This window comes from Eutrigla gurnardus (assembly GCF_963514095.1).
Source record: "Eutrigla gurnardus genome assembly, chromosome: 1".
In the NCBI taxonomy this organism is placed as follows: domain Eukaryota; kingdom Metazoa; phylum Chordata; class Actinopteri; order Perciformes; family Triglidae; genus Eutrigla; species Eutrigla gurnardus.
This window is the reverse complement of record NC_139915.1, coordinates 16,629,486-16,657,078: the sequence shown is the minus strand read 5'-3', so window position 1 is coordinate 16,657,078 and position 27,593 is coordinate 16,629,486. Positions and strand designations below refer to the sequence as shown.

Below are 27,593 nucleotides of genomic sequence, written 5' to 3'. Positions count from 1 at the left end.
CACGGTAGGAAAGGTCATAGTTGGTACAGGCTTAGCGATGGAGGCAGAAATGCAGGAACTGAGGGATTTAGTTGCTCAGCTAAGAGCAGATAATGATAGGCTGAGACAGGAACAGGTTGCGGCTGTGCCTGGCCCTAGTACAGCCCCCTCGGTATCAATTCCTCCCGCTGCGTCTTCCACTGTCAGTACTCCTTCAACGGAGAGACTGATTTTTGTGCCCCGAGAGAGAAAATGTCCCACATTTAGGGGGAAGTCGGGTATAGGGTTAGCTGAGTGGCTGGAGGAGGTGCAAGCTTGTATAAGAGCATGCTACTTGTCTGCATCCGATCAGGCATTCTTTTTATTTACCGCCCCAGTGAAGAACGTTTAGACCCAGATAAGATCATTGAGGTATTACAGGAGCTATATGGGTGTGCAGAATCATATGTAGCTTTACAAGAGGCCTTTTTCTCCCGACGGCAGCACGAGGGAGAGACTCTGCTGGAGTTTTCACTTGCGTTGATGGGCCTCATGACATCTGTGAAGCAGCGTGCACCCAGTGGCATACCCAACGCAGAGGTTTTGCTACGTGACCAGTTTGGGGAGCACATGCTGGATGGGTCACTTCGTCGTGAGCTGAAGCAGTTTGTGCGCAGGCAGCCCACTGCTACCTTACTGGAGGCTAGGAGTGAAGCGATCAGGTGGGAACGAGAGGGCTTACCTGGAGGTGTTAGGGGTCGTAGTCATTCTGTCCCTTCTGTCTTCGGTGCTCAGTGTGTGGTCCAGGGCAGTCGTCAGGTCAGTGTTGGTCCCCCGCAATCCTCTGAGCTGCGTGAGATGAGGGAAATGTTGAAGTTGCAGCAGGAGCAGTTGAACCAACTGACCCAGAGCATTTTTCGGCTGCAGGGCCCTCAGCAACCTAGCCGAACAGCTTTTCGTGGTCCCATTATCTGTCGGAGATGTCAGCAACCAGGTCACATAGCCAGGGAGTGTGATGGAGCCCGCGTCCCCACCCGCACTCAGTCTTCCTTGCCAGCCTCTCAGTTGAGTAGGCCGGCCCACTCTGCCCAGTTGCCGGGAAACTAGCACCCGCCGGACTGCAGAGCCACAGTTCGGAGGGGGCAGTTCCTGGCTCGGGTTCAGGTGCAGGTGACGTGGAAGTGTCCAAACTCATGTCATCTTGTCCTAATTTAAGTGTGACCATGGGAGGGGTTGTAGTCTCTTGCCTGGTAGATACCGGGTCTATGGTGTCGACCATCACCGAGTCCCTTTTCCGCCAGCGGTTTGAGCCCTGGGGCCAAGAGCGGCTCAAATCTTGTCACTGGCTGCAGCTCAGAGCAGCTAATGGTCTTGCCATTCCTTATATTGGCTACTTGGAGTTGGATGTGGAGCTCTGTGGAAAGTTGTTGCCAGCCTGTGGGATTTTGGTGGTCAAGGACCCCCCTGGTGGTGTATCGTCACAGGTCCCTGGTGTTCTGGGGATGAATATTATCCGCAGGTGCTATGGGGAACTCTTTGGGCAGCATGGCTTAGCTTTGTTTGACCTGCCAGTGGTATCTGAGGCCCCCACGCTTGTCACGCAGTGTCACACCAGCCCCCAGGCAGTAGTATGTTTGTGATTGGCCTGTCAATTCCTTCCCCGTTCATGTGATTACCTTGCCCCTCCCTAATGTGTTGCACCTTTGTCTCATTAGCTCCCTTTGTTACTTAAGTCATGTGCTCCCCTCTGTGTTTGCCAGTTCGTATTCGTTCCTTGAGAGATACTTACCAGTGTTTTTCCTGCCTGCCTACCTGTGGGTTATCCTGCCTGTCTGTTTTCCGAGCCTAGCCTTCCCCTGTCGGTGCCTTTGGACTGCCTTCCCGTGCTCGACCCTGCCTGTCTGGTTACCTGCCTCACGTCTGCCCCTCGCCTGTCTTTGTGGATTCTGGATTCCCTGACTGCTGTTAGCCCTTCTGTGTTTTTTTGGTGAACATTATTAAATCTTTTTGTTAACGGACTATCTGACTCCTGGTCTTGCATTTGGGTTCTCCTGTCTGAGCTCAGGTGTGACAGTACGAACTGGCCGACAATGGACCCAGCAGACCTGGACAGAGTTAGAGAGGCAGTAGCTAATCAGGGGCAGCTTTTGGGAGACCATGATCAGCTGTTAAGGGCTCTGGTTGATAGTGTGGCCCAGATCTCCAACCAACTGACGGCACTAAGCAGTGCTCATTCATTTCAGCCCACTCCACCACCGGTTGTTGCTGCTGCTCCTGTACCTCCAGCCAACCCTACTGCAGAGCCCCATATTCCTCCGCCTGCAAAATACTCTGGTAACCCCGATACATGTCGTAATTTTTTAACTCAAGTCCAACTTGTTTTCAATGCTCAACCAGTTCATTACCAACACGAGGCTGCAAGGCTAGCTTATGTAGCCAGCCTCTTGGAGGGGCCCCCTCTCAGTTACTTTAATGCCCTTTATGAGCAGGGGTCTCCTGCTATTCAGACTTGTGCCCTGCTTGAAACCGAACTAAAGCGAGTTTATGATCACCCCATTAGAGGACAACAGGCTGGTCAACAGCTTTTGAGGCTAAGGCAGGGGAGGCGCTCAGTAAGGGAGTTTGCCAGTGACTTTCGCTCCTTAGCTGTTGAGTCCGGATGGAATGACCAGGCACTGCTCACCGCATTTCAGAGTGGGCTCAACCGCACCATTGGCCGAGAGATTGCGCTGAGGCAGGAACAGCTTTCCCTGGATGAGGCAATATCAACAGCAATCAGGATATCAGACCAGATGGCTCAATGGCTAGTAGAACCCTCTCCACTCAGACCAACGGTGCCCCCCTTCGGAGCTACCAACAGAGTTCTCCCGGCTCTGCCTCCTCCCGGGGCCACTGCTGCTACAGGAGAGGAACCTATGCAGGTTGGCCACACCCAACTCTCCCCGGAGGAGCGTCAAAGGTGCATGTCAGAAGGTCGCTGTCTCTACTGCGGCCAATTGGGACATATTATCTCCACATGTCCAGTAAAAGCCAGGGCTCACCAAGGGCATTTGTGAGCCGCACATTAACTGTTTCTAATCCCTCTCGTCTGCAACCTCTAGTGTTTCTGTGTTCTCCCTCAGTGTCTCTCCAGCAGTCCGTCCTGGTTGACTCGGGTTCTGACGCTAACCTCATTGACTCCAGCCTCGCCAAGAAGCTCAATCTCCGTCTGATCCGGCTTCAACGCCCCCTGGAGGCTTGCACGCTGGATGGAGGGCTCATCTGCCGCGTCACCCATCGGACTCAGTCACTCACTCTCAGGTTCCCTGATCAACACTCTGAAAGAATCAGTTTTCATGTGTGTCGGACTCCCTTGCATCCACTCATCTTATGTCACCCCTGGCTCATCCGTCACAACCCACACGTGAACTGGAGAACGGGTGAGATCCGTGCCTGGGGCCCCACATGCTCCCTTACCTGTGGGGTTGGGGTCAATTCCCCTCCGTGCCCGGAAGTCTCCAAGGTGACCGTTGCATCCACCAGCATCTCCAATCACTTGGACCCAGAAACTGTTTTTCCAGCTCTCGAAAAGGTACCCTCATGTTATCATGATCTAAAACAAGTCTTCAATAAGGCTCGAGCTTCTGCCCTACCTCCTCACAGACCATACGATTGCGCCATCGACCTCTGACCAGGCACAAGTCCCCCTAAAGGGAGGTTGTATTCCCTGTCTGGTCCTGAGACAGCAGCCATGAAGAAATATGTGGATGAATCCTTGGCTGCTGGACTCATTCGTTGCTCCTCTTCACCTCTCCTAGGCTTCCATTCAGGTGGGGCGCTGGGGCTGAAGAGGCATTCCGGCGACTCAAGAAGGCCTTTTCCTCGGCTCCCATCCTCTCAATCCCCGATCCGTCCCTCCAGTTCATGGTAGAGGTTGATGCCTCTGATGTTGGGGTGGGGGCCGTATTGTCTCAGCGCTCCCCTTCAGATGACAAGCTCCACCCCTGCGCCTTCCTCTCCAGGAAGTTGTCCAATGCGGAGCGCAACTACGACATTGGTAACCGGGAACTGTTAGCCATCAAGGTCGCTCTGGCGGAGTGGCGTCATTGGTTGGAGGGAGCGGAGCAACCGTTCTTGGTTTGGACTGACCATAAAAACCTGGAGTATCTGCGAACCGCCAAGAGGCTCAATTCTCGGCAAGCTAGGTGGGCTCTGTTTTTCACACACTTTCACTTTACCCTGTCCTATAGACCCGGCTCCAAGAATGGCAAGCCTGATGCGCTGTCCCGTGTGTTCCCCTTGGAGAAGCCAGAATCAGACCCTGAACCCATCCTCCCCAACTCATGTTTTGTTGGGGCGTTCAGATGGAGGATAGAGGAACAGGTAATCAAAGCACTCCAGAACTGTCAACCCCCGGACGGCGTTCCACCCAACCGGCTTTTTGTCCCTGTTTCTCTCTGCTCCCAGGTCATCCATTGGGCCCACACATCTAAGCTCGCATGCCACCCTGGTGTTCGCCGCACTCAGTTCCTGGCCCAGCAGCAATTCTGGTGGCCCGCCATGGGAAAGGACATTGCCGACTACATTGCAGCTTGCCCTGTCTGTGCCACCTGTAAGTCCTCCCATAAACCACCGGCCGGTCAACTGCGTCCCCTGCCTGTGCCCCTAAGACCCTGGTCGGATATCTCGGTGGACTTCGTCACAGGCCTGCCTGCATCGGAAGGTAACACCACTGTCTTAACCGTGGTGGATAGGTTTTCTAAGATGGTTCATTTCATTGCCCTGGACAAGCTTCCTTCTGCCAAGGAGACTGCCGAGGCCCTGCTTTTCCATGTGTTTCGTCTGCATGGTTTTCCCAGAGACATTGTTTCCGATAGGGGCCCTCAGTTCGTGGCACAGTTTTGGCGTGCTTTCTGCTCACTCATCAGCTCTTCAGTCAGCCTCTCCTCCGGATATCACCCACAGACCAATGGGCAGACGGAACGACTCAACCAGGAGTTGGAGACCGGTCTCCGTTGCCTGGCTACACAGAACCCTTCCACATGGTGCCGCCAACTGACCTGGGTTGAGTATGCTCACAATTCTCTGCCCTGTTCCTCTTCCGGCCTGTCTCCTTTTAACATTGTCTACGGTTACCAGCCTCCCACCTTTCCTGCCCTGGAGAAGGAGGTCAGCGTGCCCTCAGCTCTGGCTCTAGTGCGTCGGTGCAAGTAGACATGGAAGCGGGCCCGGCAGACTCTCCTGCACAATTCCGAGCGATCTCACGTCTGCCCCTCGCCTGTCTTTGTGGATTCTGGATTCCCTGACTGCTGTTAGCCCTTCTGTGTTTTTTTGGTGAACATTATTAAATCTTTTTGTTAACGGACTATCTGACTCCTGGTCTTGCATTTGGGTTCTCCTGTCTAAGCTCAGGCGTGACACGCAGGCCCTCCAGAAGTGCAATGAAGCCAGTGTTTCAGTTAATCAGGGAGCTGGGAAAGTCAAAGTACATGGTAAAAAGGCTTGTCATATCCCAGGTGGTGTGATGAAGATCATTGCAGCCACATGCTCAGAGCAGTACGCCAGCACGACTGCACTGTTTGAGCCTCCAGAGTCTGGGCTGCCTGCCGGGCTGCTTGCCTCTCCTGCCCTGGTGTCAGTGGTATGGGGCACCGCCTACATTCCCATCGTAAACGTAGGTTCTTCAAATGTGTTGCTTTATCCCCATGCCGTGGTTGGGACTTTGGATGAGGTACGTGTCGTTAGTTTGCCTGCTGGTGTCACTGAGGTGCCACCTGTGGTGGCTACCATGTCCTCTCAGTCTGTTTCAGTGCCAGTGCAGGATCCGATAGCAGCTTTGGAGTTGGGTCATTTGCCTGCAGAGGATTGTCTCAAAAATAACAAATTAACACAACAAAGGGAAAACAATAAACAGTGTTCCGAAGGAAAGGCAAGGCCCATCTGGAGCACTCTTCCTTAGCCAGAGACTGCATGAAATTAACTAATAGCCAGTGCAAACAACAGACATTCTCACCTGAACTGTCGAAATTGAAAATCACAGACATCCAAACAGTGACATTAACAAAACAGACACGTGGTGGTAGATTAAGCCTTGATGGTAGTTTTCATCTGAAACAGTAAGTAGTAGTAACAGTAGTGAGGCACCTTTAAATAGAAACCAGGTCCACAGTTAGGATGCAGTAAAACCTTGTCAAATTGATTTAACCTGGCTGGAATCTCTCACTTCACTACACACAGCTGTTAATACAGCCACACTGTTTTCATGACTCTTTGAAGCATGTTTACTTTCCACACTGAATGGACCATGTTCAGGAAAAAGCCTCGTGGGAGATAACGGGAGCCAAAGGAGAATTTTGTTGCGAATGGACACGTGCTCTTTGGTTTGCGGCCACCTCCAAGGGAATGGGAATGTGTGTGTGTGTGTGTGTGTGTGTGTGTGTGTGTGTGTGTACGTGTGCATGAGTTTTGTGCCTATACTTAATAGAGTATGTTGTGTCTGTTATCACCTGCTCTATACATACCAAAATGGTAATAAATGTCTCCAGATTGCGGGAAGAAAAAAACAATTACATTTTCATTTGGAATTGCATTTTTCTCCTTATTTTCAGTATAATTATGAATTCTGGCATTGACATAAAGGCTCTTCTAATTCCCTGTATGCATTTCTGCTCCCGACTCGAAGGCATTTGTATTTGTTCTGCCAGTTCAGGGCTAGTAGTGTAAACAATGTTGATATTTGGGAGCGATCGGACAAACATTGTCAACGTGTTTTGCATGCACCACTGGCCGGTGGGCTACATCTCACACAGCCAGAAGTTTCTCACAGCTCAGTGTCAGTTTTCATTCCCAAATGGGCTTTAACTGGATAAACTGATCACATTTGGGGAGTCTAAAGGGTTACTTTGAAAAATGAATAACACCTTTCTTTTGTTTTTTTAAACTTTAGAAAAGAATGTTGCCAAATAAAGGAAGATAAAGCTTCCACTCTATATTAAGAACATAAAATGAGGCAATGCAGAAGCGTACAGGCAAAGAATAAGGACAATAAAAAAACATATTAAGACATTCTATTATCATAATGTGTCAACAAGATCAAGAAAAGGATCCCATCTACTACTTTGCATTGCTATCTAAATTCATAACACTTCTCCCTCGCACAGGAATACCCAGCGCTCTGTGACCTTTAACCTGTGACCCATCATTCTGGTTGCTACCAGGATCATGTTACCTAAATACTGCGTGTTCAGTACAGTACATGTTGCATTCAGACGCAAAATACCTACTGTTTACTCCACATTTATGCACACACACAACTGTGTTCCTTTTCTCTGATCTTGTATTCATCCAAACCAAATCCAAAATATCCAATGTTTAAAGCAGTCCGGGCATGGAAACGGATCCACATTAGTTGAAGTGAGTTCTAGCATCCAATCTGCCCTCAGTCCAACATCAGAGGACTATGAAGTAGAGCTGTACCGAGTTCCTGTCAATCTGGTTGGAGGTACAGGGTCCATGTGAGTCTGGGAGTTTGTTTATTGGATTCAATCCAAGAGGCAAGAATTAGAAAGCCATTCTTGTTTTTGTTTCATCCTTTCTACCGCTGGGATGCTTTGCTGAGTGGAGGGCAGCCTGTAACGGCTGACGGGGGGGGGGGGGGGGGGGGGGGTCTTTCTCCTCCTCCTCTGGTTAATGACACAGTAAAGACAAAGATGGCTAGTGTTAGGATTCTTCCATTTTTTACTTTACCACTAAGAGCCCACTTCCATTTTATTATTGTACTATGGGGAGCTTTGCTCTGTTATATTTACTTTAACGTTCTATTTACTTTAAAACTGTTGATTATGTGAGCCTTACCATTACACTGACCCCTGCCTAGCACTGGTAGTTCACTTAGATTATCATCCGCATGAACACCTGGGTGATTCATGCATCTGTTTTTAAGTCCAAACACTGTGACTACTATCACTGCCATGCACCAGCACACTGTTTATTAAAGTCAAAAGACACTGTGATTTAATTGCTCTGCACCAATACCAATGAACTGTATTCTAAATTGTTTCATCAATATCTGTATTATTAAAATGGTTGCACCTATCCTGTAGACAACTTAAGAAGTCAGGATATGTGAGAGCACACAGAAGTAACATTCACTGAAGAGAGGAAGGTCAAGAGATAACACTGGTTTACTCAGAGTTTAGGGAGTCAGAAGAGAAACGTAAAACAAAGAGCAGATGTGCATGAGCAGATGAGCAGGGACAGGCAGACGGGTCAATCGTTTGACGTGCACCAACGAAGAGAGGGCTAAAGTCTAAATCACAGTTCCTCCCCACCATTTTTCCCCACCAACACTTTGCTGCAAGAAATTGTGTATCTTTTTCTGGGCGATTGGTTGCAGTTAACATCCTAGTTGCTTATCAGCTTTGATGCCTGCGATTTTTCAAACAGAAAAAGTCCTTGATATCTTGACTTTACTTAATGATACAATTCTGAATAAATAGGACAGTATGTCGTAGTCTGTCTTCTATTTAGTGTGTCTTAACAAATCTCTAATAAACAAACACGCTTAACACTCGCCGGCAGATTGATTACACCTATTATTTCCCTTCTGTTGGATAGTAATAGACCCCCCCCCCCCCCTTTTTTTTTAATTGATGACTGTCAATTTAGCTTGTATGTAGTAGAGGTGAAATACTTCTGTCTGATTGGAGCAGCTGGCTAGGCATTAGACTGTATAAGAAGTGGATGTAGTCATACATTGGTTTGTGGACTACAGTTTTGAAGCCTCAAATTCTGAATTCTGGCTGTCGTCATCACGGATTTGAACAGAACTGACCATATTTGGACTGTGGAGGAGCGACGGGTGGACCTGATAAACACAAGCAGCAGAGCGGCACCCCGAGCAGCAACCTTACTGGATCTGGATCCATCTGGATTCTGGTGTGAAGCTGTTAACAAAGTTAGCTTCATAATTCAAGATAAACTTCACAGCTAAGTGTTAAAGTAATCTGAGTAGCTAACATTGGATATTGCATTGGTAGCTGCCTGTTAATCACCAGGTAGCCCTACCCTAAAGCATCCCCTGCTTTCTGGTCTGTTTGACTCTAAATGACCATCATTTACGAAATGAACATCATGTTGGATCGAAGAAGACTTGAAACTAGAGATTGAGACCATAAATACATAGTAAAATACTAACTAACAAGACATGTAGATTGATTTTTTAAAGGGTCTGTCATTAATATTTTCATAATACCCTCTGCTTTAGCGAGTTTCAGCTCACTGTTTACTTGCAGTTTTCTTCTTGAGTCTAATACGTAACTTCTTTTATATTAGTGAGATCTTTTCTGCTGCGTTCACTCTGTACAACATCAACAGTTTTCAGTTCTCTAAACATACATTCTGCCAGAACCTTGTTTGGAATCCAGCCAATTTAGTCCTACTTTCTTCTCGTATTGATACAGGACATAACGAAAATAGCCGGTATGAGTCATTGCTGTCTCACAAGACTTACCACAGGATATTTAAGGGGGGGGATACATATATGCACTCACTCACTTTAACTCTCACTTTAATCATGGAGATCTTACATGTCGTAAGATCTCCATGATTAAAGTGAGTTAAGAGAACCTCAGTTCTGATTCCAAAGCCATGCTGCCAAAATACCTAATGCGGGGCTCCAATAACCAATACCAATACAAAATATTACGAAAAACTGGTGTCCAATGATACGTTTGGCCTGTGGTTACGCTTAATGCTATTATGTGCATGGTGAAGTCCTGAGTAAACAGTCAGGTCAAAGTCAAAGTCAAAAATCATTGTGGTGACATGATGGGACTTTTGAAAGGGAGTCAGGTCCAACAGTCAAACCACAGTTCAACTAACTCAACATAGAAGGACATCGATCTGACACCGATCTGCTATACACTTCATTCTCATTGGACACATTTTCCATATCAATAAGCCAGAAGGATATGCCTTATGGGAAATCAATCTTACCACAGTGTTAGTGGTCCTCAAGTGTCAGTCCTCATAGGTCACTGAAAGGTTATGAAAGTGATATATTTTTCAAAACGTGATTAATCAGGGTCATCAGGACACATTCCTGGACACACTGTTCTTGTAGCTAAATGTATTTGACATTTACCCCCTGCCACTTTTTTCGGGTGGTCTACAGTGTGTGTGTGTATGTGTGTGTGTGTGTGTGTGTGTGTGTGTGCGTGCGTGCGTGCGTGCGTGCATGCGTGTGTGTGTGTCCGTGCCATGTGACAGGTCCGTCCGGAGTTGTCCAGCCTCCTTTTTTTGGACTCCTTTGCAGTTGCATGGATCGTGTTACTGGCTGTTCTCCCCGCGCCGCTGAGCCCACCGCCTCTGCGCCAATCACAAGCCCGACTTTAGCTCCGCGCACACACGCACGAGCGCACAGACACAGAGCCCGACATACAAGCAGATACGCCGCGATCCATCGCTCCGGTTCTCCGCTGCCTTTCACATGCGTCCCCACCGATTCCGCGTAGCGCTGGCTGCGCCAAGATGAGCGATCGTCCCGGTTCTATCTGAGCCCCTGTACGCCTCACTGACCCAGAGCCCGGGAAAGAGAGAGAGAGAGAGAGAGAGAGAGAGAGAGAGAGAGAGAGAGAGAGAGAGAGAGAGAGAGAGAGAGAGAGAGAGACAGACAGAGAGACAGAGAGAGAGAGAAACCATCTTCCCTCTCTCACAGCCCATCTTCCGATCGTTGGGAAGAGACCGCAGCGCCAGCCGTTTCTTTAGGCATCTTTTCGTTTTCCCCCCCCAGCCTCCTCCTCCTGCTGCTGTTCTCGCTGCATCCTTCCGTTATTTTCGGTCTCCCGGTTTAAAGGTGGAACCGGAGAGCCCGGCTGTGATTTTTTGTGGAAATACATTCTGGCATTCCCGCCCCCCACACCCGCTGAGTGTTGGTAGCGCGCAGTTGGTGCGCACTTTTGCAAATTCCGGTGAATGGTGGATTTGGCAAACATGGAGACCGTGGAGAAGGAATGCGGGGCCCTCGGGGGCCTATTCCAGGCGATTGTCAACGACATGAAGGTAAATAAAAGCTTGTTTTTCCTTAAAACGTTTGACAGGATCTGTGATCGAGGATGAAACGTGTGTTTCCTTTCTGAGAATAATCACACAGTATGATGTGAGCGGAGACATGTTTTACCATCTCCACTACAGTAAGACTATAATGCTGATTTTAACATTAAGATGGAGTGATGGAACCGTTATACTGACAGTGATGCGGCCTGGTGGGTTGGTGCCCCCCCCCCCCCCCCCTCTGTCCCCAGAATATTGGCTGCGCATGTAAACGTCAGTGCATCCGTTATCGGACATGTTCATGCTCATCCTCCTTTCCCCTGCAAACACAGGAACGCCACACTCACAAAACACCGTCTCAATGCGTCGGGCACGTTTTTGCAACAACACGGGTGAATGTGAATAGCCTGTTAGGCCACAAGAACACCGGGGCTCTCACACAAAGCTTAGTGTAAGTGGTCGCTGTCCAAATGAACCAGGAACTCCATTCATCTCGATGGGTTTTATGGAGCAAACGTGCTCATTAGTGAGGCCTTTCATATGTGTGCCGGCTCTGCAGCTGGGACACATTCCGTTACACATGTGGCCCCGCTTTGGAGGCTAGAGATGCTCCATCGGCATCACGATCAAGATCTTGTTTTCTCGGGCCGCTTGTGTGAGGACAGGTGACCGCTGGCACGTTCAGCCTCGCCGTCTCGTTCTTGCCTTATTTTTTATTTATTTTTTTTACCACCGTGTGTCTCTGTGAGAGTGCAGCGTCATTGATTTTCTGTCAGGCTGATCTGGCAAGAACACATGAAGGCGTGAGAAGCCGTGCAGCCGTCAGACACCTAGCCTCACTGTCTGTCCGTTTGTCTGTCTGTCTGTTTTCCCGACCCGCCCGTCTGTCTGCCTGTATGATCGTCTGTCAGTCAGGAGCAGCTCCAGCATGGCACTAAACAGACCTGCTGCCCCCCCCCCCAAAAAAAATTACACTGTTACTGCTGCTGTAAGGTGCTTTGGATGAAAGCTCATGGTACCCTCTGTCACTAGTCTGCCTGTCAGACGCCCATGCAGCTCTTCAAGCCTGTCTGTCTGTCTGTCTGTCTCCCATCTATAGCAAAGATGACGCTGCTCTCTTCCAAACTGCACGTTTCATTGCTGTCTGTAGGACCCCGATTGGCAGAGGTCAGCGCTTCTCTCTCGCTTTGCCTGAAGGAGATTTTTGGCTTTCTGTTGTGCATGAGACCTGTGACTATGTGATACACAAGTATGATCCTTGAAGTCAAGCAGGCAGAAAAAGTGAAGCCAAGCCTGAAGTGCCTTAAACTTGCATTCTCTCCACTGACCATCAGGGGATGACTCCTCTGGTTGTCTGATTGTGTAGAAGTCTATGAGAAAATGAGCCTACTTCTCTCTTGATTTATTATCTCAGTAAACATTGTAAACATGAGTTTATGGTCTCAATCTCCCTGTTTTGCTCAAAGGGACTCCGTAGTAGCTGAGTCTCACTTTTTTATTCTTGAACAACTGATTTGTTCACATAGGCCTAGACTACTTGGTAATCTCATTTATTTTCATTGTTTTAATAAAGATATATATAAAAATATAGATTAAATAAAAATGTTGCCTTTGTCTTTTTAGTTTGTTTAGAGAAAAACAGAAAAAATGAGGTTTAAATCGAAAATTGTCCATTAGTTTGAAAAAATTGAGATATTATTTTTAGGCCAAATCGCCCAGCCCTAATCCAGCATAATGTTCATTGAGTACACTATGGTCCATTTAGAGTCAAACAGACCAGAAAGCAGGGGATTCTTTAGGGCGGGGCTACCTTGTGATTGACAGGTCGCTACCATGCTACCAATGTTAGCTACTAAGATGATCCAGTAAGGGTGCTGCTCTGATGCTTGTGTTCATCAGATCCACCCGTCGCTTCTCTACAGTCCAAATATGGTCACTTCCTTCACTGGTTGTAAAAATTCCAAGATGGCGACGGCTGAAATACTGAATTTAAGGTTCAAAGCAGTAGTCCACAAACCAATGGGTGACGTCAGGACGACTATGTCCACTTTTTATATACTGTCTATGTTATCAGGTCAATACTAATCCAACACATGGTGCATGGAATAATTACAATAGTAAGTATAGAAATAAATATATTCTCATTTCTATTCAGAAACAACTGAATAGAATTGGAGTTAGTCTTTTGTGCAACTTAAAGATGCTTTCCAGTGATTTACTCACTTTTTTTTCAAAGAGAATGATCAACATTGATAAAATGGGAAATGGGGAAAAAAAATAGAAAATGTGACAACAATCATGGAGTTCAGCTCAAACATGCGTTATGAGTATCTTTGATTCCTCCTGAGTCTTTGCGGACATTTGAGCTGAAATTATTTGCCAATTAATTCATCAGCAGAAAATGAATCAGCAGCTTTTTTCATAATAATTTTAAGACCAGTGGGTTGGATTTGGGGGATATATTAGTAGAAATTGAATATAATATGTATAGCTATGTTTTCATTGGTGTATAATAATGGGAAACTAAGAATTGTTTTAAGCTTAAAATCAGCCTTTCTAGGAATCGTGCCTGCGCCATTGCACCGCCGTGTTGCATTGCCGTAGTGCAACGCCGCTAACAGTAGCCCAGGACATACAATCCAAATACCGGCTCTAGAGTGGGCCTTTCACTTTTATATATATAGTAAACTGAAAAAAACCTTGGGGTCTTGTCTGTTGGTTGTACAGAAAAAATAACTTCATGATATCTGCTTGAGCTCTATCACTATTTTCAGACTAGACATGGGACGACATGAAAATGTCATAATTATCCTGGCCAAGATAAATGTGATTCACACTATTATCCTCATAATCATCAAAATATGCTTCACACTTGTAAATGGCACAAATACATACTGGAATCACTTTACATTTCATTAAAGTGATGATTCGGAGTAAAATGCACTCTAGGTCATTTCCACCATGACACCCAGCCACAAACTTTCAAATGCCTCGTTTTGTGAGTACAGACCCTATGTGTACTGCTGCAGAAGTTTGGTAACATTCCATGGATTATTAGTGGGGTAATTTACGAGATATACATAATGTACCGTTCGCGCTAGTAGTAAGCCATTCGGCTGATAGCCCTATCTTCTTGACCAATGCTGACCATCGCTAAAAATGCTTCCGAGGGGGTATTTGGCTGGATGTCATGGTGGAAATGACCTAGGGTGCATTTTACTCCGAACTTTAAGAAACATTTACTATGTCAGAAAATCGTGAAAGTCGTGAAAATCAATACAATTATCTTAAATAAGAGGATCATATCTCAGATTAATGAAAAGCAAAGAAATAAAAAAAAAATATTTTTGTATCCTTTATTTTTTTATTCAGGCTCCATTATTCCCTTCTTTACCATGATATTCACTTGTGACGATATTTACATTATCCTGACAATAAAAAATACAATTAACTTATTGTGAGTGTTTTTTATTGTGATTCCCATCGCTATTTCTGATGTCACAAGAAAGCAATTTAAAACTAAGCAGCAGAAATGATTTCTTTGGGTGTAACAACAAATGAAAATGTCTAAATGAAGTCTGAATGAATGGCAGGCTCTGTAGCATCATGCTTATTGTCTACAGGTTAGCGATAGACATATTGAGCATTTCTTGTTTCGTGTGATAGGAGCCATTACAGTTTCACAGGCCACTCCTCTGTACTTTGGCGGATAATCTGTATAATGGGATGCATAATTAACAGAGTTTTAAGGCTACCTGCTAATTGGAAATCATCATACGTCGCCAAATACAAGCAGTTTGAGATGATAACAGACGATAATGTTCATTCCTCAGAAAACTAGTTGGGTTGGTTGCATAGCAACATCAGCCGCTATGACAAAGCATCTGTACTGTTTCTGAGTACAGGATGTACAAAACGAGGTGTCAGAGATGTTTCAGCAGATGTTTCTGTGGGGAGAGGAAGTTACATCTCAATTGCTTCTCATCAAATTACCCATAAACAATACTAAGACTATAACATTATAACAGTAATGGGCTATTCTTAGCCGTGGTATTGATTTGGATTGGTGAGACTTTGCAAGGACTTATGGATGATTGCCCCTGGGGCTACAGAGCAGCATGGCAACATTGTAGTCTGTGGTTTCAGCTTCCCAGAATGTGCGGTGTCATAGCCAGGTCTTCTCAAAATAAGTCTGCTCATTTTTTACATTTCCTCAGGCCAAAACATCAAGAACAATAACAACACAGCCATTGACTCTCAAACACACTCAAACACACACACACACACACACACACACACACACACACACACACACACACACACACACACAATACAGAATCAAATTAGGTACTCAATGTTCAAGGAATACCACTTTAAAGGCATCTCGCTGCTTCTCTTAAACATCTGTTTTCAGAATACTTTCAAATGACCCTCTTGTTTACGTTATCCACTTCACTCTGATATATGTGGGTCACTACAACCTTTACCAAATAACACAACTGCCCCATCTGAATTCCTGAATCCCCAAGGAGGCACTGAATTAGTGAGTGCATTTGAATCTTCAGGCCTCAGACTAATTTCTCCACAGGAGACAATGTGGCTTTAATCAGTGTGTATAACGGAGAGGCCATTTGTCAGAAGGAACTAACTGATTCGTAGTTTTTCTTCAGAGGCTCTCGGAAACAGGTTTTGACAGCTTTGGTTTGGTTTTTGCCCGTTGCTTGAACACGTTTTGCAAAACTTGGCTCATTGTGTCAAAACTCTACACACAAGCAAATAAGACACAACACTGGGAAATAAACCATTCACATCTATGTCAAATTGAAACTCTGCTATCAAAACCTAACAATCCTTTGTCAAAATGTCACTCTGATTACAAAATGATACCCACTTGCATCATATGAATACACTTTCAGATCAGCAGCAACACACTAGTTTACTTTATATAAAACACTGCAGTCTTTCGTTTTCACTGTTTTTATTCAGTTCCACAGATGGCACGTTTTCACAACAACCAAAAAATGAAATACTCAATTCAAAATCATTACATTACAGTGGTGTATTTTACAGTACAGTAAATTCAGTTAAAGCAAAAATAAAACAAACAATACACTACTGTAAACACAGAAAAGCACAATTGTGCGCAAGTGGGCTTATGGATCCTGCCGTCTGTTGGGGTCTGGCCACAGGATCTCATCAACATCACAAGCAATGTCTTCTCTTGCTAAGCATCGGGGAAAATATCCCCTTGTGTGCCGAATCCATCCCTGGATTGACCTTACCTCAATGTCTCCGCAGGCCTGTTCCATTGCATGCAAAAGAGGCATACGGGCATGTGGTTGGCGGTCATATACACGCCATCTCCAAGCAGAAAAAAATTCCTCTATAGGATTTAGAAATGGCGAGTAAGGGGGCAAGTACACAACTTCAAATTGATCATGGTTAGTGAACCAGTTCTGGACCAGAGCAGCCCGATGGAAACTAACATTATCCCAGACAACAACAAACCTGGGCTGCTCTGGTCTATCCTGTACAACTGCATCATGAAGTGCATCTAGAAATGTGATTATGTGTTGTGCATTATAGGGACCCAGTTTGGCATGATGGTGCAGTAGCCCTTGAAGACTTATGGCGGCACACAATGTGATATTTCCCCCGCGCTGCCCCGGGACGTGCACAATTGCCCTTTGGCCAATTATATTACGTCCCCGTCGTCTGTTTTTGGTAAGGTTAAATCCAGCCTCGTCAATGTAAATACATTCATGAGGCTGGGCAGCTCCATCCATGTCCAAGATTCTCTGTAACAAAAAATACATATTGTGGATGGCTTTACTCAAAGCACACAACTACACTACTACACATACAGAACTGCCCCACCCCACCACACAGGTACCTGTGTAGCTTTCTGAATGTATCTATGTGGTACTGATCCAGTGGTATATATTCAGCTTACTTGACTGCACCCATTCTGTATTGTAAATGTAAAGGACTGTAACACTTACCTGTACATATTCATGTCGAAGTTCTTTGATCCTGACACTGTTCCTCTCAAATGGGACTTTGTACAATTGCTTCATGGTCATGTTGTGCTTTACCAAGATGCGTCTGATAGTGCTGCTGCTTACGATTTATGTTGTTGAATACTTGCCTTTCTGCAAGTATTTGTTGCTGTAGCTGGTGGAGACGGATTGCATTGTTTGCTCTGACTAGGTTCACTATGGCAAGTTCCTGCTGTTGGGTGAACAGGCGTTGGCGTCCACCCCCAGTAGGTCTTCTAGCCATTCTGTAGAAAAATGCAACCACAAATTGTTATTGTTTGCTTCCTTTTTACAGTACTGTATACTGTACTTTACTGTATTTACCATACACAGTACTGAAGCATCTCAACACGTTATCACGGTATGTTTAAAAAAACTACCACTTTTGTTCAAAAAGGAGCATTAGCCACCCTGCAATACAGTACATGTGATACGGTAACGTGATATGGTACAGTACTGTAAATACTCTAGATACAGTCTGAGTAGAGAAGAGAGTTGAAGACATACCTGTTTTCCAGTCGGAATGTCCTTATTATGGATGAAACTGTGAAACGGCTTAGATTAGGGTGGACTCTCTGCCCAGCTTCCCTCATGGTAAGGCAATGGTTTATGACATGGTCCACCAAAGTTGCTCTTATGTCATCCGAAATAATGGTCCTTGCATGGCCTCTTCGACCACGTCCTCCTCTCTCTCTCTGTCTTCCTCTTCCTCTGCCTCTAGCTCTCCCTGCCTCCATGCTTGCAAAGATCTCAAAATGGCTGAACTGAGGCCTTTTTGTAGCTGGCTGATTGGTGTTCAGTTTTGTAAGTAAGTATTTTCAGGTGTGTGTCTAAGTATTTTCAATTGACCAATGTGTGTTGTATTTTGAATAGATGTGTTTTCCCAATGGTACCCTGAGATTTCATTTTTGAACTAAGTGTCTTATGTATGAAATAGTGTGTAGTGTGCAGGAGCAAGTGTGTTGCAGAAAGGAGCAAGTGTGTTACAGAATTGCAACTAAAGTGCAAAGCAGCGCTTTTGTTTAAGGTATGGTTACACTTTGTTTAAGGTATAGTAACAACAACTTCAAGTTATGTTACTTTGGTTTAAGTATGTGTCTATAGTGTTCAAGCAATGGGTAAAAACTGTAACTGGATGCGAGACACGGCATGACACCGTAACTGCAGAGGAGACACATTTAAAAAAATGATGGATGCTTTCTGCTTGAACTGTTGCAGTCTATGTGATCCATGTTCATATCTACAAGGTGCACTTAAAGGCCACAAAAGGGATGCAGAACATGTAGAATTCACTGGTTGCTGTACACCAGTTTGTGATGCTGTCCATGTATAGATCAAAGTTAACGGTGAAACTCAAACTGTTATTAAACTGAAAACTCTGCAAGCTGCATTTCTATGTCTTATTTTACAAATGAATAGCAATATTGATGTGGAAATTCAGTGTGTAAGCTAGGAGTTGACATACTTTGGAAGCAATGAGCAAAACAATCATTTGATCAATTGATAAGACGACTGGGTAATAATTCTGCAACTACTTTGCTATTCCAGCTGCTGCTCAAATGATATGTCAGTCATGTGATTCATTAGTTCGTAAAGTTAACATCAACGCACTCTTTTTTTCTTAAAGTGGGTTTGTTGCCTAAAAATGTCTTCATGTTTAGTTTATTTTGAAAAGTGGAAACTGCCACACCGTCACTGACACACACTAACGCTGGGTTCCACCATGTAAAACAATTGGACTCGCTATCTTCATTAATAGTTTCATCATCTGGTCTATTTTGTCCATGTGCTGTGAGTGAATCTGGCAAGAAAATGCACTGATAATCTACTTTTAACGATATATATGATGTATTATATATTATTTAAAGGATTTCATTGTGATTCATGATAATATATATATATTATCATGAATCAGAATATGACATATATAAACACACACCAATTCTTTTACTTTCCTTCCCTATTTCACTTTCACTCCTTCCCCCGTTGTTCTACTGGAGTTTCAATTCTCAATTGAAACTTCATGAGTTTCAATCCCCAAGTATCTCAAGTACAAGTAGCCTACTTACATTTGGGTACTTGCCGATACTGAGTACCGATATGAGTACTTAATAATGCCATAACAGTACTTTGAGAGAGAGGGAGCATGACGGTGAGTATGAAGTCAGCAGCTCCAGTGTACTTGTGAGTGTGTAACGACGTTACAGCTGTGAATGGAACAGTTAGCCCAGACATTAGCAACAGATAGCATGAGATGGGTTACAGCTGGTGCTGCACGGTGGTGTAGTGGGTAGCACTGTCGCCTCACAGCGAGCGGGTCCCGGGTTTGACTCCCGGGTTGAGTTTGGGTTCCTTTTGGTGGAGTTTGCATGTTCTCCCCGTGTAAGCGTGGGTTCTCTCTGGGTTCTCCGGCTTCTTCCCACAGTCCAAAGACATGCAGGATGGGGATAGGTTAATTGTAGTGATGTCCAAATGAAGCTTTGTGAAGCATTTTCTTTATTTTCTGAGCCCAATAGATGGCGTTCTCTGTTCAACAAAGGGTTGAAGGCCGATATATTTCCATTGCTTTCAACCCTTGGTTGAACAGAGAGCGCCATCTATTGGGCTCAGAAAATAAAGAAAATGCTTCACGAAGCTTCATTGAAGTTAATTGATGACTCTCAATTGCCCGTAGGTGTGAATGTGAGCGCGAATGGTTGTTTGTCTCTATATGTCGGCCCTGTGATAGATGTACCCTGCCAATGATGGCTCCGCCCCCCCACCCCCGCGACCCTGAATACAGGATAAGCGGTAGACGATGGATGGATGGCTTACAGCTGTGAATCACGTAATAGGTTCCATTGCTCCCGCCATCTGATGTCGCTGCCGTAAAGTATCGGCGTGGTAGTGTCAGTTTAGCGCACAGTATCGGACCGATACCCGATGCTGGTATCAGTATCGGGTATCCCTAATTGTGTCTGAACAGAGAGCGAGCATGATGAGAACACACACACACACACACACACACACAAACACACACACAAGCAGACAGAGATATAGATGATCTCTAAAGAAAACAGCAGAGGAGCAGAATCGCTTGATGACTGTGTGCCACAGTCAGCAGATTGGATTTAGAAAAGCACTTTTTCTTCCTCTTTCTCCATCATCTTCCTCTTCCTCCTCCTGCTCCTCCCCAGGTCCCCCCTTCCTCTTTCTATCCTCGGCAGACCTCCACCCAAAGCAACCAGTCACTCTGTCTGTGTGTGTGTGTGTGTGTGTGTGTGTGTGTGTGTGTGCTTTGTGGGTGTCATTATGTCTGTACATGATATATGCAAATGTTGCCATGGTCTCTTATGTGTTGCAGAGAGCTGATGATTGTAAATGCATGCTGGTGTCAGAGGGAGCAGCCAAGAAGCTCATGATAACAGAACATCAGTCTTAAAGTAACAGCCGCAGTTTGGTGGTTGTGAGTCTTCTGTGTTTGAAAATGAGGATGTTTGGCATTTTGAATATACAATCCTGCATGAAATCCTCCTTGTAAATGTGTGTGTGTGTGTGTGTGTGTGTGTGTGTGTGCGCGCACGTGTGTGTGTGTGTGCGAATTATGTTGTTGTCTGTATGTGTATTCCTGGAGGCTACATCTCGCAACCTTCTCGTGAATCACACACACACACAGGTCACGGGCTAATAAGATGAGACGCAGAGGTCACGTTCACGGTCAGCTGACTATGTGGACCAGCGGTTACTGGCTGTATGTCCTATTATGTTGACAGTAACAGTACGATGAAATAAATAATATGATTTACAGCTCTCTAAAGAAACTGGAGAGAACATATTTTAAAGGCTTTTTGCTCTGTTTATCTGCATATTATTAGCTCATGCTGTATGAATCTCAAAAAAGCATGATGTTGATATATATAATGTATCATCTCAGTCATGGTGGGAACCAGGAAGAGGCCAGCCACATCTGCTTTGCTAGTCTCTGGCCAGGACCAGGCTTCACTCCACTGCTTACACTCATTTACTTACGCTAAATATTACCTACAATTTACAAAAAAAGCCCTTAACACATTGGTTTGTCTGGTGGATCAGTTGTTTATACTCCTATCCCATGACTTCCCTTTCTATTTCCGCTATCTGTCTAAGGAAACCTCACTAAAACGTTTGGTCATGAAGATTGAACATGTATCAAGAAAAATCAGAAAATGTCATGCGTTTACAAATTCTTTGACACAGAGTGCATGTTGGCTGTCTGTTTTAGCTTTATTTTGGATGGATATTCACCAGTTCACTTGAAGACGGACAGTGGATGTGCACGTGATTCTGTTTTCACCGTTTCAGGTCCAACACATTGGAGTTGGCATTTTGGACAAGGCATACATATGGGCAGATGATGACATTTATGTTACGCTAACTCTGAAAATAAAGCCTGCCCTTCAGATGTGCGTCTACCAGTTCAGCACACCTGTGTTCGAGCAGATTTTCCTCATTCCTTTCCTTGCAGATGCTGCAGTCGAGTACAATTCAGGAACATCATTCTATCAGTACTGGGGTTGAGTGGAAACTGTCTGATGCTCCTCATTACATAAAGTACTAAGCTGGAATGACAACAGCATCCACAAAGCTGGAGACCTGGAAGTAAGCTGGTCGGTGTCCTCACAGAGATGGCCCATTGTTGTCCAGGACTTTAAAAGCCTGTGACAATTATGTCCTATGACTCTGGGCCATTCTGCACAACTGAAGATGCTCTGTTGAAGCATATCATTAGTCCAATCTGTAGTGTGTTTGTGTCTGTGTGGTCCAGGGGACTTCCCACCACACCACTGTCAGAAAACAGAGGCCGGGGATGCGTGTCAGTGGAAAGACAGAGACTAATAAGCTAAATAGAATTAAGCTGTTGTTCTTTATTGTGACATGTCAAACTGTCCTCTGCGAAAAATGCCTGTTGCTCCACAAACAACGGTTGGTGTTTTGCGGTGAAGAAAAGTCAGACAGCTTGATTCAAGAAAGGTATTAAAAAAGCTAAACTGAGTGCATAGCTTAAATGGCTTGTTAAGATGTGTCTGTATCTATCTGTCTGTATCATGCAGTGAATGTGCAGTGGGAGGATTGCTGTGTTTAGAAGCCGCCATGTATAAAATACTTATTTACTATGTATTACAAGATTTAGCACGTCCGTGCCGAATGTTGAAGCTCAGACCAGACTGTTTTCATACACTGTTTGTAGCTTAACTTCCAAAAAGTAATGTTAGGATGGATAGGCGTAAAAACAGGACTTTCACCCAGGAAACCACAGCGTCAAAGTGGGCATTGAATTAAATGTCATGTAACTTGCATGTTTAAGTAACACCACTTCCATTGTTCCATTAACCCAAACCACAAACAGTTAGTATTTGAGCTGTACTCATTGTAAACCAAACCAGGATATTTTCCTAGCTGTAACCATGTGATGTTTATTGATCAGAATGATTATACTGTAACTGTAAGAAAATCACCTCTATATGCACGCTCCATTCAGGGGAAATGAAGCCCACCCAGCTGAAGTTTAGGAAATGGAGCAGCTATTTCCTGGGATGGTGCTGACCTATAGAGCGATACAAGTAAACGTGCCTGTACCTCTGAAAGCGGGTCCGTGAGATCCTTCCTCTGCAATATTTCTGATAAACAACAAATACATGATGCTTTTTAAATGCACTCTGGCACCTTATTTACATTAGGAGTACATGTCAAAAAATGTGTATACTACCTCAAAATCTGTTGTTTACTCCCTAGATTAATCGTGATATAGTGTTACTTGTGTCTGTGATGGTCAGATCCCCACACTCCAGGTGGTTACAAGGACTATTCACATTGGCTTGAATTCAAAATGATTTTGGGTGGTCAGGGTGGAGCCCCGGCAAAATGGCCTAGTGACACTGATGCCTGTAACCATAATATCTCCTGCATAAAACAGTGGCAAGTGAGCGGTAGAGAAGTGCTGCTACCAAACAGCAAAAGGGTCCGAAAATGTCACCAAGTCGGCAACACTGTGTTTGTGTAATATCCATTACATTTAACCAGTCTGTCTTTAGCAACGGAGTCCGTCAAGGGCGGCACATGCGATTCAGTGGGCGGGCCCATTTACCATTTTGGTCTGAATACCAGCGGGGCTTTTAACCAGGAACACTGATGGCTTGTGTTGCTGGATATTTAAAGCAGAACACAGCAAAAAAACTGCAAAATTAGGTCTTGTAAGACCAGAAAGTCAGAACAGAAAGTGACCCAGTATAGTCCAAAGTACTGGTAGTCCAGTATACTGTAAGCCAGCTGGGTTGGTGGCTAAATGGACAGAAGTATTGATATCCTACCATTGACTTGTTCCTCGTTAGTGACTGCAAACCAGGCCTCTTATTTTGAGCATTTTACAACAGACTGTGGCAAAGCAAGGTTTTGTAAATGTGCAGTATCTCATAGGTTTCTCCTTTTTTGGATTCTGGTTCTAAGACAGTTTGAAATTGTCGATGGTGCACATTTGAGACCTTCAAACTTTTTCATTGGGAAATGCCCGCCGAATAGCAAGATGTGTAAAGGAGCAACTCTCTCGTTAGAACTCGTTAAAATCTGAGGTGGTTAGGGCCCCGGGGCTCGTTAGGGCTGCTAGAGATGAATGGGGAGGACTGGTCGTGGGGGCTGCTGGGAGCCAGCCAAGACAGCCTCTCTCACTGAGCCCTTTGTCAGGCCTGTCAAAGCCTTCTCATCACACTCAGCTGTTCACTGTAAAACACACTGATCATTATGAACAGGCCAGAGACAGAGAATAACAATGAATGTGGCAAATCAATATTCTCTTGTTCATTTCAAAAAGGAAAGTATTGAATGAACAGAAAGTTCTCTTCATGCTCTACATATCACATCTTCATTGTGAGAGAGTTGTTACACTTAACTCTGTGTGTCATAGTTGTGATATCAAACTACAGGTTGAGCAAGAGTTAATTTATCTGTATATGAAATGCAGAGCCTGTTTCCTCAGCCAGAAGCAATAAAGAATTACAATGCCACATCTGCATTCAGCCATAAAGAAACTTCGCCCCTCCTCTCCATCAGCACGGACAGCCTCTTCATCTCACAGCATACTGTAGCGCTGTGCAGCACCGCCGTGTTTAACAGTACATTTATTTTATTTATTTGTCTAAAGTGTAGCTTTTCTGACAAGCCAGGTCCATGTATTGGCCAGACACAACGGCCAGATACTTTACTCAGATGAGGACCTAACACCTGTTTCTATTTTCTATGTTATTATACTTATTGCAAGTCGCTTTGGACAAAAGCGTCTGCTAAATGCCCAAAATACACTGTTAGAAATTACCAGCATTTCACAATAATTAACAGTATTATTTTACAGTAACTTGTTGTAATTTAGTTCCCCTGTAATATCCCAATGAATACCTGTAAAAACTACAGTATCTTTGGATTTTACAGCATCTAACTCTAATGTTACAGTAAAATCCTGCAATCAAAAAACCCCTGTTATATCACAACAAGATTTGTAATATCACAGCAACACAGTAAAAAAAATGCAAGGATTTCACAGCATTCAACAGTGAAATACTGTATTGAACTATCCTGGGAAGTCACATGACATAACCGAACTTGGTTTGAACTGAAGACGCGGCGGTTTCCCTCTTCTCATCCCGGCTCAATGGAGAAGGTGAGCAGCATGCATAACTCTGTTTGCAGCACTTACACCCATGTTATTTAATATGATGATAATATTTACTTTCACATGAACGTTATTCGCATGACACAGTTCATATTTTGTTAGCAAGTGCCCGAAATTGTTGAACGTTATCTCACAGCATTTGCTAATAGCAGTAGTAATAATACTAGCTAGCAAACGGCTGCTAGCACGATTAGCAACGATTTGCTACGTGAGATAAGAACAATAAGACGAGAGAGAAATAAGAAGGAAAACGAACGGGAAAGGAAGTGAAGAAGTTCGTGTTTAATGTCGCTACGTGTACTTTTCAGTGTGTTATATGGTTAGACCATGTAGCCCAGGTTTGATTTGAAGCCGAACTGGTCCGTAGCGGGCCGTTGTTTCCACTCGGATGTCTTTTCGTTCCGGACTGTTACTGGTACTGTTGTCGTCATGTTCGCTCGCGGGGCTGGTCTGTTCTGGGTTAGCGTGTGCGGGGGTACATGGAAGTGTTTTGCTGCATATTAGCGTAACGTCGCCGTCACTATTCTCCTCTCATGAGTGGTCTTTCCGCACCGAGACAGTGGGTTACCCGTGTTAGCCGAAGCTAACAATACACCCGCATCCTCCAGTTCAGCTTCATATCAAACCGGGGCTACGTGGCCGAACATAACGCACTGTAGAGTACACGTAGCGACATTAAGCACGAACTTTTTCACTTACTTTCGCGTTCGTTTTTGACTCCAGAGCAAAAGCGGTTTTGCCGAACGGTAGCCGATCTAAGCAGGCTAATGACTAGCTAGTCTATGGGGAATATAGCGGCTCCCTGCATCGTTAGAGATATTCCACATAGACCAGCTGCTCGCCATGCATGGATAGGCTACTATTCTGCAAAAACGCTTTTGCTCTTGGTCAAGTTTCAGCTAGGGATAATATTGCCGTACACAGGTGATGTAACTCCAAAAATGTCCATTACATTTATGTACAGATCATGTTTTTTACAACATACTCATGATCATAATCTGCATTCAAACTGAAATTCATATTGTTGGTTGCCTTTGTGTAATTTCTCCTTTTTCTTTTTTCCAGGTCATCAGATGGCCAGGCTAACCATCCTGTTCAGTGTCAGGCTATCAGGTAAATAGATCAGGTAGGTGACGAGTTAAAATGCACCACAATGTTCCACTGTAAATTGGTTGGATGTGAGCATGTGTATGAGAATGTGTATAACTTCGTTCAGCACACAAAACAGCATACTAATGCCCCCTATTATTACTAGTGTGGGGTGCCTGACTGCTACAGAAAACACACAGGACTGCAAATTCATGTTTAGGAAGCAGAGGTCCTACCTGCAGGCTGCTGGGCCTATACCACCAGCTCTACCAACCTGACCCATCAGCTCTACCAGCTGACCCATCAGCTCTACCACCTGACCCATCAGCTCTACCACCTGACGCATCCTTGAAATGTAAAGATTTTTTATTCAAATATTTAAAATGTAAAATGAGTGATTACATTAGACGCCATTTATTACCTTGTATGATTTACTACCTCTGACCAATGAACAATATTTATCCTTTAATGTTAAATCCATGCTATTGTGTGTTACTATGTTACAGCCATGTGCCACTGCTGTGGACATCAGTACTCCAGAATGCCCCAGCACCTCCTGCTTGATCATTCAAGGTAATGTTACTTGGATCTAGTATCAACATTTCTAACTCAGTATTTTGTTTTGATTCTAGAAATCTACATCACCACAATAAATAATGATAACAAATTACATTTGTATAGCCCTTTGTATCTGAAGCAGATCTCAAAGTGCTCATAACACATGATGTTGTATCTATTCATTTTCAGGTGACATGATGAAGCCCTCTGGATGGCTGATATCCATCGAGGGACATGTCGTGATGGGCCCACACCCTTTGTTTTTACACGGAGTAGCTGCTTTCTTCAGCAGCTATTCAGTCTTCAACCTCGAGTATCCTGCTGCTGGATCGGCGACGCTGGAGTTCATTCAAAGGTATTGTATTAAGATCTCTTTTAACCTTGTAATTCACATTATAGTACAGGCTTCCAACTCAATGATTATCTTGAGTTCTAAATTGCTGACAATGGAGGTACCTGAGGCTAGCCTGGTGAGACCATCCTGATCTCGCGAACTCATCCATAAATCTATTTAAAACTGAAACTATCTTTGCTTATTAACAGGTGCTTCCTGGGCATCAATCCTGGAAGAGGCTCAAAGACCAAGAAGCGGACAACAATGAACCCTCATGCAAACACCCTTTTGAGGAAACCTATTGACTTTGAGTGGCCATCATAGTGAGACAGGTAGTTCACTCGCAAGTTTCTGCACAATTTATCTGCATTTTAAGATTGCTTTGGAAAGTTTGACTAAGAAGTTGAATTTCTTGTATTCTTGAATTTCTTGACATTTGCTGTATGTTGAAAAATATTTATTTGTTAATAAATATGCCATTGGGCTAACATTGACTTTACCTCAGAGTTGTTTGTTCTTTTACAACAATGCATTGTAATATCACAAGACTGAAATCACAGTAAATTGCTGTAATCCTTACCGTGAAAGTCATGCAAAATTTATCCAATAATTTATTGTGAATTCACAGTAAAAGTACAGGGCCTTGTTGTAATGATGTACAGCAAAAGGTTGTAATTCCCCAGTAATGTACTGTAATATCACAGTAATTGCGTTGCCATAGAAGCTGTAAAGTTACAGTATACAGTTGTGCTTTTACAACAATGCATTGTAATATCACAATACTGAAATCACAGTAAATTGCTGTGACTTAATTTACAATATATTGTTGTAATCCTTACTGTGAAAGTCATGCAAAATTTATCCAATAATTTATTGTGAATTCACAGCGTAAAATTTTGCAGTGTAT

The 27,593-nt window shown here is 44.4% G+C and overlaps 1 protein-coding gene and 1 long non-coding RNA gene across 7 annotated transcripts in view; both read left to right on the top strand.

The window, feature by feature from the left end:
- The first annotated feature begins 10,345 nt into the window (after positions 1–10,345).
- Positions 10,346–27,593, top strand: part of LOC311011727 (protein MTSS 2-like) — a 76,287-nt gene continuing 59,039 nt past the window's right edge. For 3 of the 4 annotated variants that reach the window (XM_084006839.1, XM_084006838.1, XM_084006837.1), the window contains exon 1: positions 10,346–10,998. In XM_084006839.1, the coding sequence (XP_083862965.1) occupies positions 10,912–10,998 (87 nt within the window). In that variant the 5' untranslated portion in view covers positions 10,346–10,911. The remainder of the gene's footprint in view (positions 10,999–27,593) is intronic. The other variant, XM_084006840.1, reaches the window with a different exon arrangement.
- On the top strand, positions 24,763–27,515 carry LOC311012126. 3 transcript variants are annotated; one of them, XR_014596988.1, is made up of 5 exons: positions 24,763–25,831; positions 25,961–26,149; positions 26,301–26,367; positions 26,542–26,707; positions 26,896–27,515. It is a non-coding gene; the product is annotated as an uncharacterized lncRNA (long non-coding RNA). The 3 variants fall into 3 exon arrangements; XR_014596989.1 differs by having other exon boundaries at positions 24,763–25,835; XR_014596990.1 differs by having other exon boundaries at positions 24,763–26,149.